The following is a 16448-nucleotide window of genomic DNA, read 5'->3' on the forward strand; positions in this document are numbered from 1 at the left end:
AAGGAATGTTTTGATTTATTTTTATACATATTAATAACAAAACCTCATAACATACATTCCAAAAATCTCAAATACAGTTAACATATTGCTCTAAACGGGTCTTTCAAATAGTACATACCTCCATAGAGGTTTTAAAATAAGTGACAAGTCCACGCAGGGACTAATACAAGATAGGTGTCCATGCAAGGACTAAAGATAAGTCCACGTAGGGACTGAAATATGATAAGTTGTCCACACAGGGACTTATTTTAAAGTAGAAATTACATTCGTACAACTATTAAGGGCTAGTGGTCACGTTTCTTCTTTTTGCCCTTTAGCAGATTCGCCAAGCCTTTGAGAAATCCTCGGTGGCTTTTCTTCTCTTCCTCGAACTCTCTCTCCACACGATCTAGTCGATGGAGTATTTCTTCCTGTTCAGGAGGAGAGAAACGTGGTTGTGGCGCTTGATGTGGAACTGGAGGTCTGGGAGGTATTGGATACCCATGAGCTGAGTAATCCGGTGGTCCCATGTTTCCGTGTGCTCCGTCAGGGTAGCGCGCATTATATCTTGCCGACACCACATATGGGTCGCGCTCATAGTCGTAGTTGTATTGTGCTTGTGATGGTTCAAACGGGTTGTAAGCCGTTGGACCCGTGTAAGCTGGTATGGGTTGGTCATACCCAAATGGTGGCGAATTTCGTGCAGCTGGTGCGGAGTTCGCCTCCTGTATAGGACTTGAAGGTCCTTCTTCTTGTAGTGGCGGATAGTGGCTACTACTAGAATGTCGAGGAGTGCTGAAGTGGATACCCCCTCCTCCTCGTGTAGACATACGAGCATTTGTCCTCCTACGCCTTGGCGGATCAGGTATTACTGGTTGTGCCGGTGGCGGAGGTGGTGGCGTAACTGCCTCAAAGCGTGAATCCTCAGAGGGATCCTGCGGATGTCTCGGTTGTTGAGATGTCTGTTGAGGTGGTGTGTAGTACCACTCATGTCGGTCAAACATCGCTTGGAAACTGTCTGGTCCTTGATAGGGCGTTCCATGGAAGGATGACCCATCAGAAACTTCTATCGGATGCGTGGGCGTACCACGAGCTGGTTCAGTAGGATCCTCATCTTCCTCCATGGGATCTTCAGAAAAGTGGTCTTGTGGACCAAGCGGAACAAATCCTGAAGGTTCCTGTATGTAGTCAGCTGGATTAAACTGACCTATGTAGTATGGAGTAGGGTCGTCATAATTCCGGTGCGAAACCGAACGTTGTAGAGGTATGAAGGAAGGTTGTGGGTTGTTGGGATCATTTTCTGAATTTGGCCCAAAGGAGTGCCGGTAGGATGGCGTCGAGCTGTGCGAAGTGGAATGCCTCGCTGGTTCGTAAAGATCTCTTCGTCGTTGTGGCTCTTCGCTCCTTGTCATCGAAGGATGTCTTGTACCAGATGGTCCAGCTTCGTTATCGTGATGTGTCACGATTTCTCCTCGGCCTCTTCTTCCCCTTCCTCTTCCTCGGAATATAACAGGTGGCATTTTCCTGCTCCAAAACTTATTAAAAATCAATCGAAAATAAAGACAAAAAGGAGTAATAATCCGAATTTGTCCTAAGTTCTTGTCTAGACTCAAGTATGTGCAATTGTGTCATTGAGATTAAACACAATAGGATAGCGTTTAATTCACTCAATGTTGGCTCTGATACCAACCTGTCACACCCCGGTTTCCACGTGTCTCACCGGTGGGCCCGGTGGGGGATTACCGTGACGATGTTGGCAACAATATAGTCAAACCACACAATTATATAATGCACAGCGGAAGCTTAAAGATAAATAAATATATATTTCAACCTCTGATTGTAATATCAAATGTATTACAGAAGTCGAACGTATCCACAGTGGATCGTAAATAAACATAAGTATTGTTCCATCAGATACTGCAATCAAGCTTGCGAGACTTATCACGACGCTAGGGAGCTAATACCAGCCAATTTACGTTTAGGTACCTGCACTTAATCTTTTTGGGGAAAATACGTCAGTTTACACTGGTAAATACATTCAACTGACACATTTGAAAATGTTTATTAAAATTGATTTGAATGCACAAGGCACAAACTCTTTTATAACTTGGGAAAATTATAATAAAATCTTGTGAACGTTTTACATGTTCTTTTATGCGTTCAGTAGCCCGGGTCGTGCCGGGTTAAAGATTTATAGACACACCACGTTTGCGTAAAACCGTAGTATAAAAACCAACGGCTACGTCTTTTAATTTAATGTCGACACTTTATACCGGGTGTACGCCTACACCGGGATGTCGATGGTCGTGGCCATTTCGTAAAATGATGCCAAGGATATCCGGGACAACGGTCATTAAACCCCCCAAAGGCTTATAAGCAACAAAACTGTTTAAATGAGCCGATCATATTTAATCAATTAACCACCTAAGCGATGGAATTATATAATGCTCAATCAAGCGGTATTAATATACCGTAACCCAAGCCCATATAGGGGAAATAAGTTAAAGTATTTACCTTTGCAAGTATATTTCCTTATTTTGGATTAAATCACCGATAGCTTTTACTGGGGCTCCTAATCTGGAACGAAGGTTTTAATTAACCTCTTAGAATCCTAACGGGTCGTTATAATGGCCGTAGCCTAGACCGGTTGGTTCCGATATATATAGATATGGTTTAATCGCGCGAAAAGGCGAAAACCGAGAATGGAGTGTGATTCTGACCCAACAAGTTCAGAGACTTGTTTTATATGGGTTAATGGTTCACACTCTGGATTTTGGGGTTCAAATAATATAATTTGACCCGTATCGGCTAATTTATGAAAACTAGTTTCATAAGCCGAACCGTGCGCGCAATAGGCGAAACGGTTAACCATGAGAGTCGTACGCTTATTTCCTAAGTCAATATGCCTTAAATGAGTCGTGGTATCAGTAGGATACCTTCCGTGATGCCCGTAACGAGTTTAAGTTAGTATTATGCCCCGTAGGGGCTTTTCGGTCATTTTAAAGACTTTAAAAGGGCTTTTTCGAGCTCTACAGGAAATCTAAGTTTCCCGAACAACTTATAACGCTTAAAATACTTTATTTATTATTTAAAACCAGTAGCAACTGGAATCGGGTCAGAAGACCTTGTAGAACTCATGTTTTGGCCGAAAAGGGCATATTCGGTATTAACCGAACCGTAGCCATAACCGCAGGTTATGAGCAAGGTAAAAATTATTAAAAATCTTTAAAATTCCTAAAATATTATTTTAATACAGTGGGTAAAAGTTTTGGTGACGAAATCTTGGTTTAGATAGGTGTTATGCGAATTGCGCCGTTAATTACTAAAGTTTACTTTAATTGCGCTTTTTAGCATAACTCTCATTCTAGACCTCGGATTGACGCGAAACTTTAAGGACATGCTTATAATTTAATAAGCAAGGTTTTGGTTCGTTCACGTGTCCGAAATACTCGTTTTAATTTTAAAAGGCCGTTACGGTCAACTTTTAGGCGAATGACGGAAATACGTAAAAGACTCGGATAACTCATGAACCGACCACAGAGGTTTATACCAACATGTGACCTGGTCCTAAGAGAGTCCTAAGGTATATTTATACCTCAATAAAACGGGTCAGAACTGAAGTCAAAGCAAAAGTCAAACTTTTGCGACATTCGGCTCCGAACCGGGTCAATATAGCAAATGATCGATTCAAACGAGCGCAAACAAGTTTATATACTTATTATCATGTTTTATGATTATCAAAACAGGTTCCATAACATATACATTACAGATTATGCATAAATCGCTAAAATAGCTTTCTGTTGACTTTTTAACCGCACGTTTGACTCGATATTTGACATAGTTAGAGTGGTGATCAGAGGGAACCCTTTTAGGGGTTTATTACCTCCATTGATACCAACTTATAACCACCTTTGATTCGTCATAAGACAGAACCATCATGGACATAATTTAAAGTCAAACCGTTTTTACGACGGTTTGGTTTTTAGCTAAATACTAAGCATAAACTGAACTACGGATGATCAAGGTAACTTACAGAAGTTAGAACTTGAATATGGAGCAGAGAAGGATGCTTATTAGCTCTTGAGATGACCAGAGAATGTGTTTTTGAGTGTGATGAATGTTATGAACTTACTAGTGCTATTTATAGCAAATGTCATGGCTCAAGATCATTACACACAACTCTACAAGTGCCCTTGGATGAATGGCAGGTGTATTAGAGGGTTATGGGTCGAGTAGGGGGCACCCATGCCTCATTGATTGGTGTTTGGTCGTTCAAATGGTCCAAAGGTCAAGTAGTTACAACAATTCTGCATCTGGGCGTCTAATGCGGCCCGCATGGAAGTTCCATGCGTTTATAATGCGGGCCGCCTGGGATCTAAATACCAGACGCGTAATTGAGGAGGCTCGCGGCCCGCCTCAACTTAACCCAATATGCAATGCGGGCCGCGTGGGGTTAAGATTTCAGAAATTTTAAATCTTTTGTCATGATTACAGAATCTGGTAATTAATAACGAAATCTTTCGTAATGATTTACCTGACCTTTCGGGTTTGAAGGGGTAACTTTGCGGTTTGGCCCTCGGGTATTTACCGATAGGGGCCTCGTGTAATTTACCCGCGCTATTAAGTCCCTGGTTAGTTAATTCATTTATTTGGAAAGCCTTAACTTTCACTGTTGACGCTTTTAACCCTTCTCATACGAATTTGAGTATAACTCTTTCGTTTTAAGACGGAACTTCGCGGAAATTTTTACAGTATATTCTAGTGAGCGTATAATACTGTTACGAAGCCTTGGGAACGTTAAAGGGTCACTCAGAGGTAATATTAAACATGTTGACACAGTTAACCCCTGTAGTTCGTAATCTCTCACTTTCTTCCGCGTTTCGCTTCCGTACGTTTTATGATTTATTCGTTTGAAGGTACAAGCATTTATTTAGGGTTACTATACAGTATATTTACCCTTGTTGACATTTATAACCCTCGAATTTATATACTTTCAAGGTTTGTCAAAATTAGTCCTTTATTTATTATAGATGCCACGTGTAAACAAATGACACGTGTTAACACATCATTGGACACAAAAATTCGAGGTGTTACATATCACAAATAATCTACAAAAGGTTAAATAATAATAATAAAACTAGTATATAATAATTATAAAATAAACATATTCCTATACATTTATGACAAAATGCTTATTTTTAAATATAATTGTCACAAAGGCGTAGAAAACAATCCATGTATGAATATATTGTCCTCGCAACTCCTTAGGATACATTCTTCAATTAAAATGTGTGCAGTCAATGCTATTGATAATACCTAGAAGGTGGTGTCTCTCTTCAGGTGCTTCGTACAAACATGCAATCTCGTTGCTTGTCGGACTTCGTAAAAACTCTTCGTAGTATAATCTAATCACGGCATTACAAAAATATTGTAGACATCACGCGAAGTCCTCTCGGCCATTCGCAGTATAATCTAATCACGGCATTACAAAAATATTGTAGACATTCACGCGAAGTCCTCTCGGCCATACATAAATATTCATCATACTCGTTTGGAGGATTACCGCTTGCAAATTGTTTAACAGAGTATGTGCATTTTTGTATAGGTGTAAATATCTTTTTCATCCGTCCATCCATGCCCACTCAAAACCACTCGACATTTACTTCTATGTCGGCTGTTATTTTTAAGAATAGACATTTCGACATATGAAATCTTTGTTTGAATATACCTTCGTGGTATTTGGGCTCATCGGAAAGAATAATCTTAAAACTATGTTAGCTTTACCACGATCACGCCACACATTTCTTTTTTTGGATGTTCCCGTGTCTTCTAATTCGGCTAGCTCTGCAGCATTCACAAAATATTGTAAACTACTATCGTCTTCTAATAGCGTATTCGGGATTTCGAACGATGGAGTGAAAATCTCGTGAGACATGGTGTAAAAAAAATTATGGGTGAATGAACGTATTGAGAGTATTTGAAGGTTTATGGTTAAATTTTTGTGATTGTGGTGTGATTTGGTTATGGTTTTATAGTATTTAAAAGAAAAAAATTAAATACTTAAAACATTGAACCATTCAACGGTCATAAACATTGAAATCAAACAACAATTTCCAGCGGCTTCCACCCAACCCATCCCCTACCCGCAACACCTGCGGCAGTGTATGGGTTACAGGTAGAGGGTAGCCGTCCTCCTTAACCCATACGCCCCGGATCCCCTAAGAAGCTGCCTCTTAATTAGGCAGAACTTTTATTGGCTTAGCACAAGGTTGCCTAAGGGGCTGTTTGTTTGGGTCTGAATGGCCCCAATAAGAGGCAAGCCTCTGAACCGGTCAGAGGCAAGATGTTTGGTTCATCAAAAAGCACCTCTTAATGAAACCCATTCAGATCTGAATGGTTCAGATACTTTTGAGATCTGAATGAAACTTGTTACCTGTATACCCTTATGCCCTACCAATCTCTTCTTCCACATGTGCATCTTCTTCCCCTCCTCTTCTTCCACTGTCTCCTCCACACAGCCGCCCTCTTGCCCGATTCAGAGCCTCCCTCAACATACGTTCTCATCTTTCTCCTCCACGGCTGTCGTCTCCCCTCCACTCCTCCTCCACAGCCGCCGTCTCCTCCACTGCTCCGCCACATCACAGCCGCCTCCTCCTCCTCCTCTGCTCCTCCACATCACAGCCGTCTCCTCCACTGCTCCGCCACATCACAGCCGTCTCCTCCTCCTCTGCTCCTCCACAGCACCGCCTCCTCCTCTGCTCCTCCACACGGCCGACCTTCACACTGCCATCGTCCTTCACATTTGCAGGTGTGTTAATTATTTGAGGTGTTTGTTTGTTGATTGTTTGTGGCTTATGTTTATAGGTTTTAGCCCTAATCTTTCATTGTTCATGCTCTGTTCAAGAGTTTCAGTATAATACTTCCAGTATTATAGTTTAGAAGGTGTTTGTTTGTTGATTATATATAAAGGGGTAGGATTATATGGTCTTTAGGATTACAATTTCAGTATTATAGTTTAGAATTTGAAATTTTGTATGGGGTTTTATGGTCTTTATATTATATTGGTGCTTATGATTAGAAATAGTTCAGAGGGGTAAAAATGTCATTTTACACGGTCCTTCAGACGTGCAACCAAACAGCACTTTACTTATTCAGCACTTATTGGTTCAGAGCCACTTAACCATTCAGACCTCTTATTCATTCAGCACTTATTGGTTCAGACGTTGCCAAACAGCCCCTAATAGCCTCTAAATAATCGAATTCTATGTCCATACAACAAATCGGATACATCGGCCTCTAATCTAAACTATAAGGCTATATATAGTGATTTAAAGTTCTTGCCATATAGTTATAGTCACAAGAGTTCTTGTGTTGTGGTTAACTAAACCAAATTAAATAAAGAAAATAAAAAGAAGGTGGATTATGTGTCATGATGTGATTGGCTAAAAAAAGTTAATTGCCCCTGTTAAGCTGGTCACGATTTGCTTCTTGATTCAAGCAATTCTTGACAACAGAGTCTTGACAATAGGTTAAGACGCTCATGTCTTTAGGCTTCTTGATTCAAGCTATTCTCAACAGTCGACACAAGCTATTCTCGACTCAAATTTTGAATGGATTTGCTTCAGATTCACGATATATCTTCCGATTTGCTTAATTGTTAAAAAAAACAACATGCGATTTCATCAGAATTATCACATGCGATTTCATACATGCTATTTTATAACATGCGATTTCACTATATCGTACGTAATGTAGGTTAAGGGATATTGTATTTTACACTTTGCCCGCTTAAATATTGCCTTTTTATTGATACAGGTTTAGCAAAACGTTAATTGGATACTAGCATTTAAAATTAGTTAATTAAATAGCTGTTATTATCTGTTTAAAAGCATACATATACATCTTTATTATGATCGGTTTGTAAGAAAACTAGGTTATAACCCCGTGTATTACACGGGGTTGAATAAATAAATTTTATATACTAAATAATAAAATAATATATCTTTAAAAATCTCATTTATTATACGGGTTGAATAAATATAATTTTATATATTAAATAATAATAAAAAGTTATATCTATAAAAACCATTTTGTACGGGTTGAATAAATGTAATTGTATATACCAAATAAAAAAATTATATCTTTAAAACCACGTGTATTGCATGGGTTGAATAAATGTACAATTGTTTACCAAATAGTAAAATAATACATCTTTAAAAAACCTCATTTATAACACGGGTTGAATAAATGTAATTTTATATACCAAACAATAAAAAAATTACATCTTTAAAAATATGCGCATTACACGATTTGAATAAATGTAATTTTCTGTACTAAATAATAAAAAATATATATCCTTAAAAAATCCCGTGTGTTGTATGAATTGAATAAATCTAATTTTATATATCTAATAATAAAAAGTTATATCTATAATAAATCTAATTTTATATCTGTACTAAATAATAAAAAGTTTCGAAAAATCTATTTGATACCAAACTAAACAAAACGTTCAAATATAATTAATTCAAGTAAATAATATTATAAATGAGAAGGAGATTAAACTAAATAATTGTAGAATTATATATAGGCCTATTATGGTATCTTTAACTTCCGTTTTGACGAATTATACTTATATGCTCTGGAGTATTAGAGTCATATGTCTATTTTTAACATATTTATCGTTTTTGCTTATTGTTAAGAAACATGTGAACATCACCTTCCAAGTGTTCTCAGTTTCATGTTTACTTCCTCTCTTTTCTCTTATCCCTCTCCATTATATTTTGTAAATAGAATATCATCATGTGCTAAATTTACAAATTTATGAAACTGAATATAATCATGTCCTAGGTAGTCTTAGTATTATTGGAATTTCCATTTGATTCATGGTTTCTGTTAGTTACTTCGAATTTACTTGTTTATTTTCTGTCTGAGGTATGCGTGTATCCCAAAAACGTGAAAGACTGAAACCGGTAACCACTTCATTTAGCTGCAGTGTGATGACAGTTTAAACCCATTTAGCTTTTTTTTTTGTTTATAATCTACCCAACTGTAATATGAGTTCAGCTAATATGTTCAGTTTAATTTATTTCATTACGTACAGGTCGATACATAAAAGGTTTCGTTGAAGGGCATATAGTGATGGATACTGGTCGATACATCTTAGTTTTATATCTATTTATGAGCATTACACGGTGGAGGTGAGTAACGGTGTGAGTGGTAGTTGATGGTTTGTTTTGAAGGTTGTAGACAGAGAAAGCAGAGGGTGATGGTTTTAGGTTTAAAAAGAAATTACATTTCAGGTCCTGTACTTGTGAAATTTCAAAAAAAAAAAAAAAAAAAAAAAAAACCCTCATCAAACGATTGTTTCTAACCCAGTTAGGCATTTGGATGAAAATGACGAAAAGTAGCAAACGTGGGGGGCTATTTAGTACAAAAAAGTAATTTTGGACGAAAATGGAAAACATGCCCAAACCTCATGGACGATTTTGGTAACTAACTCTAATAATTATCCATAAGATATTAAACTAATAATATTTAGTAGGAGGATTATGTATAATATAAGATATTAAACTAAATAATATTTAGTAGGAGGGTTATCTATAATTAATTAGAAAAAATTAAACTAAAATTATAATTATGTATAAGAGATGGTCTAATATGATGACAAGTGTCCCAAAAGTGGTTTCTTTTATTATATAGTATAGATTTTAAACGAAACATACATCTTGAAAGCAACAGGTTTGATTCTGACTTTAAAAAGATGTTTTTAATCGGTTTATTCTTTTGAAAACCAAAAACCGAACCTAATGCTTATTCAGTTCGGTTTGAGTCTAACTGAATTCGGTTCTATTTTGTTTTTGGTTCCAACCAAATAAACTGCCAAACCGAACAACCCAAATTGATTAATCAACAAATCAAACCGTTGAACACCCGTATAATCCGTTCGGTCTTATTTTCATTGATCACAAACACGTGGTATATATACACAAGATACCATAATCATAGGCTATATACGTAAAAAAATTTGACATAATTTTTGAGATTATCGCTTCTATCATAGATTTTTATTTGGTTGTTGTTATATATTTTCATATTTAAATATAAATATTTAATTTATAAGAAAATATTGTCTTCTAAATTAATTTTTTAGAACATATCCGAATTTTATTGATTCATACTTGCCAAGTTATATCAAAACAGAAGGTAGACGGGCAACAAGTAGCACCGCCACCCCTTTTTGAATTACAAACCCTAATCTATCAAAGAGAAAACCCTGCCCCTGCTGTGGATGACCCGTTGGACATTGGTCAGGAATTGGATAAACATTATAAATCAAAGATAAACATGATGTAAATTAAAGATTTTATTGTTAATTATATATTAACTAGGAAGGGATGTGATTGAAATTTGAAAATATATTATTATATAGATTTTGATATAGTGTTGTGTCTACATCCAAAACTTCCTCACACGTCCTTGTTTCTTAGCCATCTTCCTGGGTTTGCGAACAGGAATGAGAGAATCGAATCTTGATGTTTACGAGGTGGTCAGGGATTCTCCTGAAGATGGCTGCGACCACGGCGACTTCGTTTTTGCATTCAACAATTGCAATTTTTCGGATCGTGTTCTTCACATCTATATCTTTCCTGAACTAATGGAGTCTACAAAGTCCCCATCAGGTATTGATCACTTACTACTATCGCTTATTTACTGACTTTTATTAGTGATCTAAAATAAAATAGGTAACCAAGAGTGCTCGGGATTGATGTTGGGTTAATAATATGGACTATGTTCAAGGTTTTATTTGTTTTTTTAGTAACATCCGGAATATGGTAAAAAACCAACCTAGAATTGGACCAATATTCCTAAAGCTTTTTACCGTAAATACACTCGAATTACCCCCATAAGCACAAAATAGAACACTGATTTTTAAACCAAAAGGTTTGGAAATCATAAGCCAGCAAGACCTCATATTTTTTATGAAAGTTAGTAAAAACATGACCATTGTTTGGTCCATCAGTGTTGTCTCGGGTCATGGCATAGGGTGACAGTTTTTTACATACACGAAAATAATCAATTTTTGGGTAATCGCTGGTTGTAGTTGGGTGTACATCTTTAATCTGTGACAAAACGGAACTGTTCAAGCATCGACCACCTACCATTATCTCTTCTTTCTCTTATTTACATTATATATACCTTTACATTATATATTTACATGAGCCGAACACGTTCTGCACATATTACGATTATAGTTTTTTGGTTTTCTCTTTCGTTTCTGAAGGGGTATGGTCCCAAAGTTCCCGCAAGCCCAGGACCATACCCACACTTATTCTAAAAAAACACTTAGGTGGTCACAACGTTCCATCGCGGGCTACTCTTGCGTGCGTGACACTATGCCAGCATAATAGTGACACATAGTACAAGGTGAAAGGGACATGCAGCCAATCTCCTCCCTCTAGAAAGAACATTGCTTATTCTCACACCGGAATGTGGTTACAAGTAGAACCCCTCACCTCTCCTTCTCGTGATGCTTCTAGTTTTGCAGATTCATTCTATGTGGATTTGTGCTCATGAAGATCAAAAAAGAACAACCCCCCCCCCCTCCCGGTTGAGACATTCTGGGTCTATCCCCCACAGATTAGATAGTGTCTCTTCAGTTTCTATACCGAGTGCACTGAAACCGACCAAGTACCCCCACACTAGTTTAACATTTTTTTCTTTTTCCATTTATATAAGTTTAAATATTGGTTCTTTTTTATCCTATTCAAACTAGAGGTTAACTAAATGGGTTGTGTTCGGGTTGACATGTTTGATCGGAACCCATTCATAAATTGACAATCTCCCATTGTGTCTTATTTTCTAATATATGTTTGATATAAGTTTAATTAAGTATTGGTTCTACTTTATTCGATTCAAACTGAACTAAGAATTGATGAACAGTAAGAGTTAAAACCGTTCATATTAGCTCTCCAATTTTAGCAGTAAGAAGTCCATTTTTCTACAAGGTGATTTCTCCTGGCCTCTTACTTCATGATTTCGTTATTTTATTCAAATTCTCATTGTTTCATCATGCAGCTCTTTTCAAACGGGATGCGAGAGTCGGAACAATGTGATGTAACCTTGCGAATCAATGCCTCAGGTTTCTAATGATTTCTTATTTCTTTTTTACATTTGTAATATTGTATATAATTTATAGACTTTTGCATTCGTTTTTAACAGAGGAAGCTGGTCTCATTGAACTATTGAAGTTTATGTATAGCAACAGTTTGACAGTTACAAGTGCTCCTGAAGTGTTTGATGTACTAATGGCTGCTGACAAATTTGATGTTCCTTCATGCATAAAACATTGCAGCCGTTTATTAAAAAATCTATTTATCGTGACTCCTGAATTTATACTCGTTTATCTTGATCTTCCTTCCAATATTATAATGGCTGAAGCATTTCAGCCACTAACTATTGTTACGAAGCAGTTATATGCGGTCCATTACAAAGACATAACCAAGTAATTAAGCTTCCTCACTACAAAATATAAATGTTTAATTATTAGTGAATAATCTAAAATTTTCTTAATAATGACAGGTTTGAAGATGAAATTCTTAGTTTGCCACTTGTTGATGTAGAGGCAATTATAGCTAGCGACGATCTCCAGGTGACATCAGAATATGCCGTTTACTTGTTTGTCATCAAATGGGCCCGGAACCAGTACCATAACATAGAGGACCGTCGTGAAATCATCATGACCCGACTAGCAAAGTTTATTCGTTACCCTTACATGACATATAAAGAGCTTGGGGAAGTTTTGGATAACAATGAATTCGAGCCATATTTTGCCATTTTTGTAATAAGGGAAGCAGTTGCTTTCAAAGACAATGTCCTCGATCCAGATTATATCGCTGATGATGACACCCGTCGCTTTGTGGAACGGGTGGGCTACAAGCATCAGCCTGTTAAGAAACGTGTGCAAGTTAGTTTCCATTGGCCATGGTTTATTTTGAACAGTTTAATTTGGGTGATGAAGGTTTTCTTAACTTGGGTGATCAAGAAATAGTGGTAATGTAATGGAAATTGGAACGAAGAGAATGCAAATGGGAAGTTGTGGATTTTGTACAGTCATTTTTGACGATACATGTTGATTTGTGTAATAGTCTAGCAAGTTCTTATACTTTAGTTGCTATAGATGATTATAGATACAGGTGTTCTTTCTTTTTTTAGAGGTAAAATGTCTACAGTTATCACATCTGCAGACATTAGTAGAAGAAAAAGTGGACCAAACATCTACAGTTTGCAAAAAGGAAACTGTTTTTTAACATATGTAGACTTCAAAAAAACTGGTGGTTGTGTACGGACGGTGGTGGTGAGTGGTGGTGGTGGTGGTGATGGACGGTGGTGGTGTTGGACGGTGGTGGTGGTGTTTAACCCTCTGTAGACCTTAGAAGATTTTATAAGTGTTTGGGCCAAGTTTGCACCAAGAAGAGATCGCGCATACGTTTTTTAATATAGACCTATATAAGGTGTATAGTCCAGCTTCCATAATCAGCCCTTTTTTTAAAAAAAAATTGAAAAGGCTATACGCCCCGTATAGACCAATACAAAACGTGTTTGAATGTCTCCAAATAGGCAGCTTGGTTTATGTATAGCCTAAATTTATGGTTAAAACATGCTTATATTTTTAAGCTTTATAATGTCCTTTTATTTTATATATTTATTTATATATATTTTTCATCAAAATCTTTTCTACAACTAACTAACCACAACCCTATGACTTAAATCTTTCCCTTGGCGGCTACATATACAACCAATGTTTTAAAAACTGGTTTTTAAGTCATACCAGGTTGGGCTCTGAAATGGTTCAACCGGTTGAACCGGGTAGTTGAACCGGGTTACTAATTAACCATATAATTCCATAAAATACAAAATTATCTCAAAAAACACTCCAATCTCAATTAGGATTTTTGTAACTGGTCATATTTTTATCTAAAAACAACTATATTATTTTATAATATTAAGCATTTTAAAAGTAATTTTATTAGTTATAAACAATATTTCATTCTACGAGGTAGATAGCAGTTTCAACAATAATGAAATATTGGAATAGAAGGCAGTAGGTTAATTTACAGGCAGTAGGTTAATTTACCGGAAATATGGAAGGTCATAATACCTTAATATCGATATTTTACATAAAATAAAAGAATCAAATCTTAAGATAATGCAAACCTGAACCGGTTCTACCGGATTTACCACTGGTACATAAAACATACCGTATTCAGGTTTTACCGGCCTTTATCGTACCGGACTCATGTCCGATATCCGGTTTAACCGGTATAACCGACCGGTTCATTCCGGTATTTAAAACATTGTATTCAACAAAATTTTCCAAACCACCAAGTTATGCTTCCTTCGTATAGTCTATAGATTACCGAGAACTTTGACCCTAAGGGCATGTGTAGTCATAAAGCCCTCAAAGGGGCGTTATGCGCCATGTGGCATGCCACGTCAGCAAAGGGGCTTTATGGGGCTTTATGCAATTTGGGGCCGTAGTCATAAAGCCCCTGTGTAATCATTACTCAATTAATTTAATTTTCTATTTTTTAAATAATTTTTAAGTTTTATAAAATAAAAAACATTTCATTAAATAAAAAACACTACATTAAAAATAAAAAAAAAGTTACACTAAAAAAAAAATTACACCTAAAAAAAAAAATTACACCTAAAAAATAAATTTATTCTTCGGTGTCATCTTCGTTCTCTCCTTCTTCCTCTTCGTTTTCTCCAGCATCTAAACCTACGTCTTCAAAGTTCCCGTCTTCGAATTCCTCCCCCACTTCTTCCTCGGAATCTTCGTCGTCATCATTGTTTGATCGAATTGGGCGAATCGCCCAAGCATGCTCAACCAAATCCGCCTTCAACGTGTTATGTATTTCTCTAGATCGGAGTAGTTGAGCATTTGCGAGTCTCTCTTCCGTTGTCGCTTGGGGTAGTTCGACCAAATCTTCGGGAATATAGTTTTGGCATATCGCTTTTCCATCATCCTCAATGATCATATTATGCAAAATGATGCAAGCATACATGGCCATTCGTATTTTATCCTTATGCCACATGCGACAAGGATTCCTGATAAAATGCCATCGTTGCTGTAGAACCCCAAAACACCTCTCGATGTCCTTTCTCGAAGACTCTTGTAATTTTTTAAAATACTTTCTTTTTTCATCGAAAGTTTCAGAAAACGTTTTAACAATAATCGAATACTCGGGGTAGATACCATCGCCCAAGTAGTAGCCATGCTCGTAATCGTTCCCGTTTGCATGGAAACCGGCCTTTGGTATAGTTCCAGAAATGTAGCCCTCGATTAATGGTGAAGCCTCTAACGTATTAATATCGTTAAAACACCCGGCTACACCAAAGAAGGCCGACCAAACCCAAAGGTCGTATGACGCAACACCTTGTAATACCAAAGTTGGCCCTTTTTGATCACCTCGCGTATGTTGACCTCGCCATGCGGTTGGACAATTATACCAACGCCATTGGCGACAATCCAAGCTACCAATCATGCCGGGTATTCCATGCTTTTCTAGATGCACCTCATATATTTTTTGAAGGTCGTTCCAAGTGGGGTTTCTCAAATAACGTTTTCCATATAACTGGCATATTCCTAAAATATAATTTAAAAGTTACGAAAAAATAAATGTATAAAAGTAAATAAATAAAAGACAATTAAAAAATTACCATAGCAAAAATGTTCCAAGGTATCTCGGGTTGTTTTCTCCGCCATCTTCAAATACTCGTCGTTGATGTCGTACGTGTTTCCGTATGCTAATACGCGTAAGGCGGATGTGACCTTTTGAATTGAGGTGAAGCCTAGATATCCTCGTGCGTCCATTCTTTGCTTAAAGAAATCGTACGTATTTTCCAAGTCATTGTTAATGCGCAAAAATAACCTTTGGCTCATACGAAAACGTCGTCTAAAAACATTCGGTCCGTGAACCGGTGCCGCGTCAAAATAGTCTTTCATCAAACGCTCGTTCGCGGCTTCACGATCTCGCAAGATATAGGTGCGTCGCAAGATGGGTCGTGGAGGGGGAGGTGGCCGAATGTGCGCAAATGTTTGTAGCACAAAAGTACATGCACTCGTAACCGCTTCTTCCTCGGCCGCGTCTTCGTCGGGCGAAAAATATCTCCGGTAAATTTCGGTGAAAGACTCTTCCGACGGGGAACCCATTTTTTATAAAGTGAGACTAGCTTTTTTAAAAATAAATGGAGAATGAGAATGAGAATGGTATGAGTTGTAAAAAAAAGTGGAAGAATATGAGGTTTTATAGTGTGAAAAATAAGAAAAATTGAATTTTTTTTTTTTTAAATATATGACCGTTTGATAACGGTCAAAAAACAAAAATCATTCTTCCTCGCGCCGCGAAAATTATCACGCTTTTCTTTTTTTTTTTGTCAAAACGCCGGGGGGGGGGCGGTGTGGG

The 16448-nt window shown here is 37.1% G+C and overlaps 2 protein-coding genes across 2 annotated transcripts; one reads left to right on the forward strand and one right to left on the reverse strand.

Moving 5' to 3' along the window:
• The first annotated feature begins 10492 nt into the window (after positions 1–10492).
• LOC118488321 (BTB/POZ domain-containing protein At2g46260-like) lies at positions 10493–13198 on the forward strand. The gene is made up of 5 exons (XM_035985701.1): positions 10493–10658; positions 11920–11984; positions 12055–12118; positions 12199–12481; positions 12559–13198. The coding sequence occupies exons 1-5, from the start codon at positions 10493–10495 to the stop codon at positions 13025–13027; spliced, it is 1047 nt and encodes a 348-aa protein (XP_035841594.1). The 3' UTR covers positions 13028–13198.
• Positions 13199–14671: 1473 nt separating this feature from the next.
• Positions 14672–16227, reverse strand: LOC118488034. The gene is made up of 2 exons (XM_035985069.1): positions 15703–16227; positions 14672–15628 (listed from the first exon to the last, which is right to left on the reverse strand). The coding sequence occupies exons 1-2, from the start codon at positions 16193–16195 to the stop codon at positions 14700–14702; spliced, it is 1422 nt and encodes a 473-aa protein (XP_035840962.1). The 5' UTR covers positions 16196–16227; the 3' UTR covers positions 14672–14699.
• Positions 16228–16448: the final 221 nt, after the last annotated feature.

The sequence above is a fragment of the Helianthus annuus genome, chromosome 16 (assembly GCF_002127325.2).
Source record: "Helianthus annuus cultivar XRQ/B chromosome 16, HanXRQr2.0-SUNRISE, whole genome shotgun sequence".
Taxonomy (NCBI): domain Eukaryota; kingdom Viridiplantae; phylum Streptophyta; class Magnoliopsida; order Asterales; family Asteraceae; genus Helianthus; species Helianthus annuus.

Bases quoted from the DNA above. Each gene is read 5' to 3' on its own strand.
- LOC118488034 (XM_035985069.1), bottom strand. From the start codon at position 16,195: ATGGGTTCCCCGTCGGAAGAGTCTTTCACCGAAATTTACCGGAGATAT. The intron at 15,629-15,702 runs GTAATTTTTTAA...ATTATATTTTAG, and splicing joins CTTGGAACATTTTTGCTATG to GAATATGCCAGTTATATGGA.
- LOC118488321 (XM_035985701.1), top strand. From the start codon at position 10,493: ATGAGAGAATCGAATCTTGATGTTTACGAGGTGGTCAGGGATTCTCCT. The intron at 12,119-12,198 runs GTTTCTAATGAT...CGTTTTTAACAG, and splicing joins CTTGCGAATCAATGCCTCAG to AGGAAGCTGGTCTCATTGAA. The intron at 12,482-12,558 runs GTAATTAAGCTT...TAATAATGACAG, and splicing joins CATTACAAAGACATAACCAA to GTTTGAAGATGAAATTCTTA.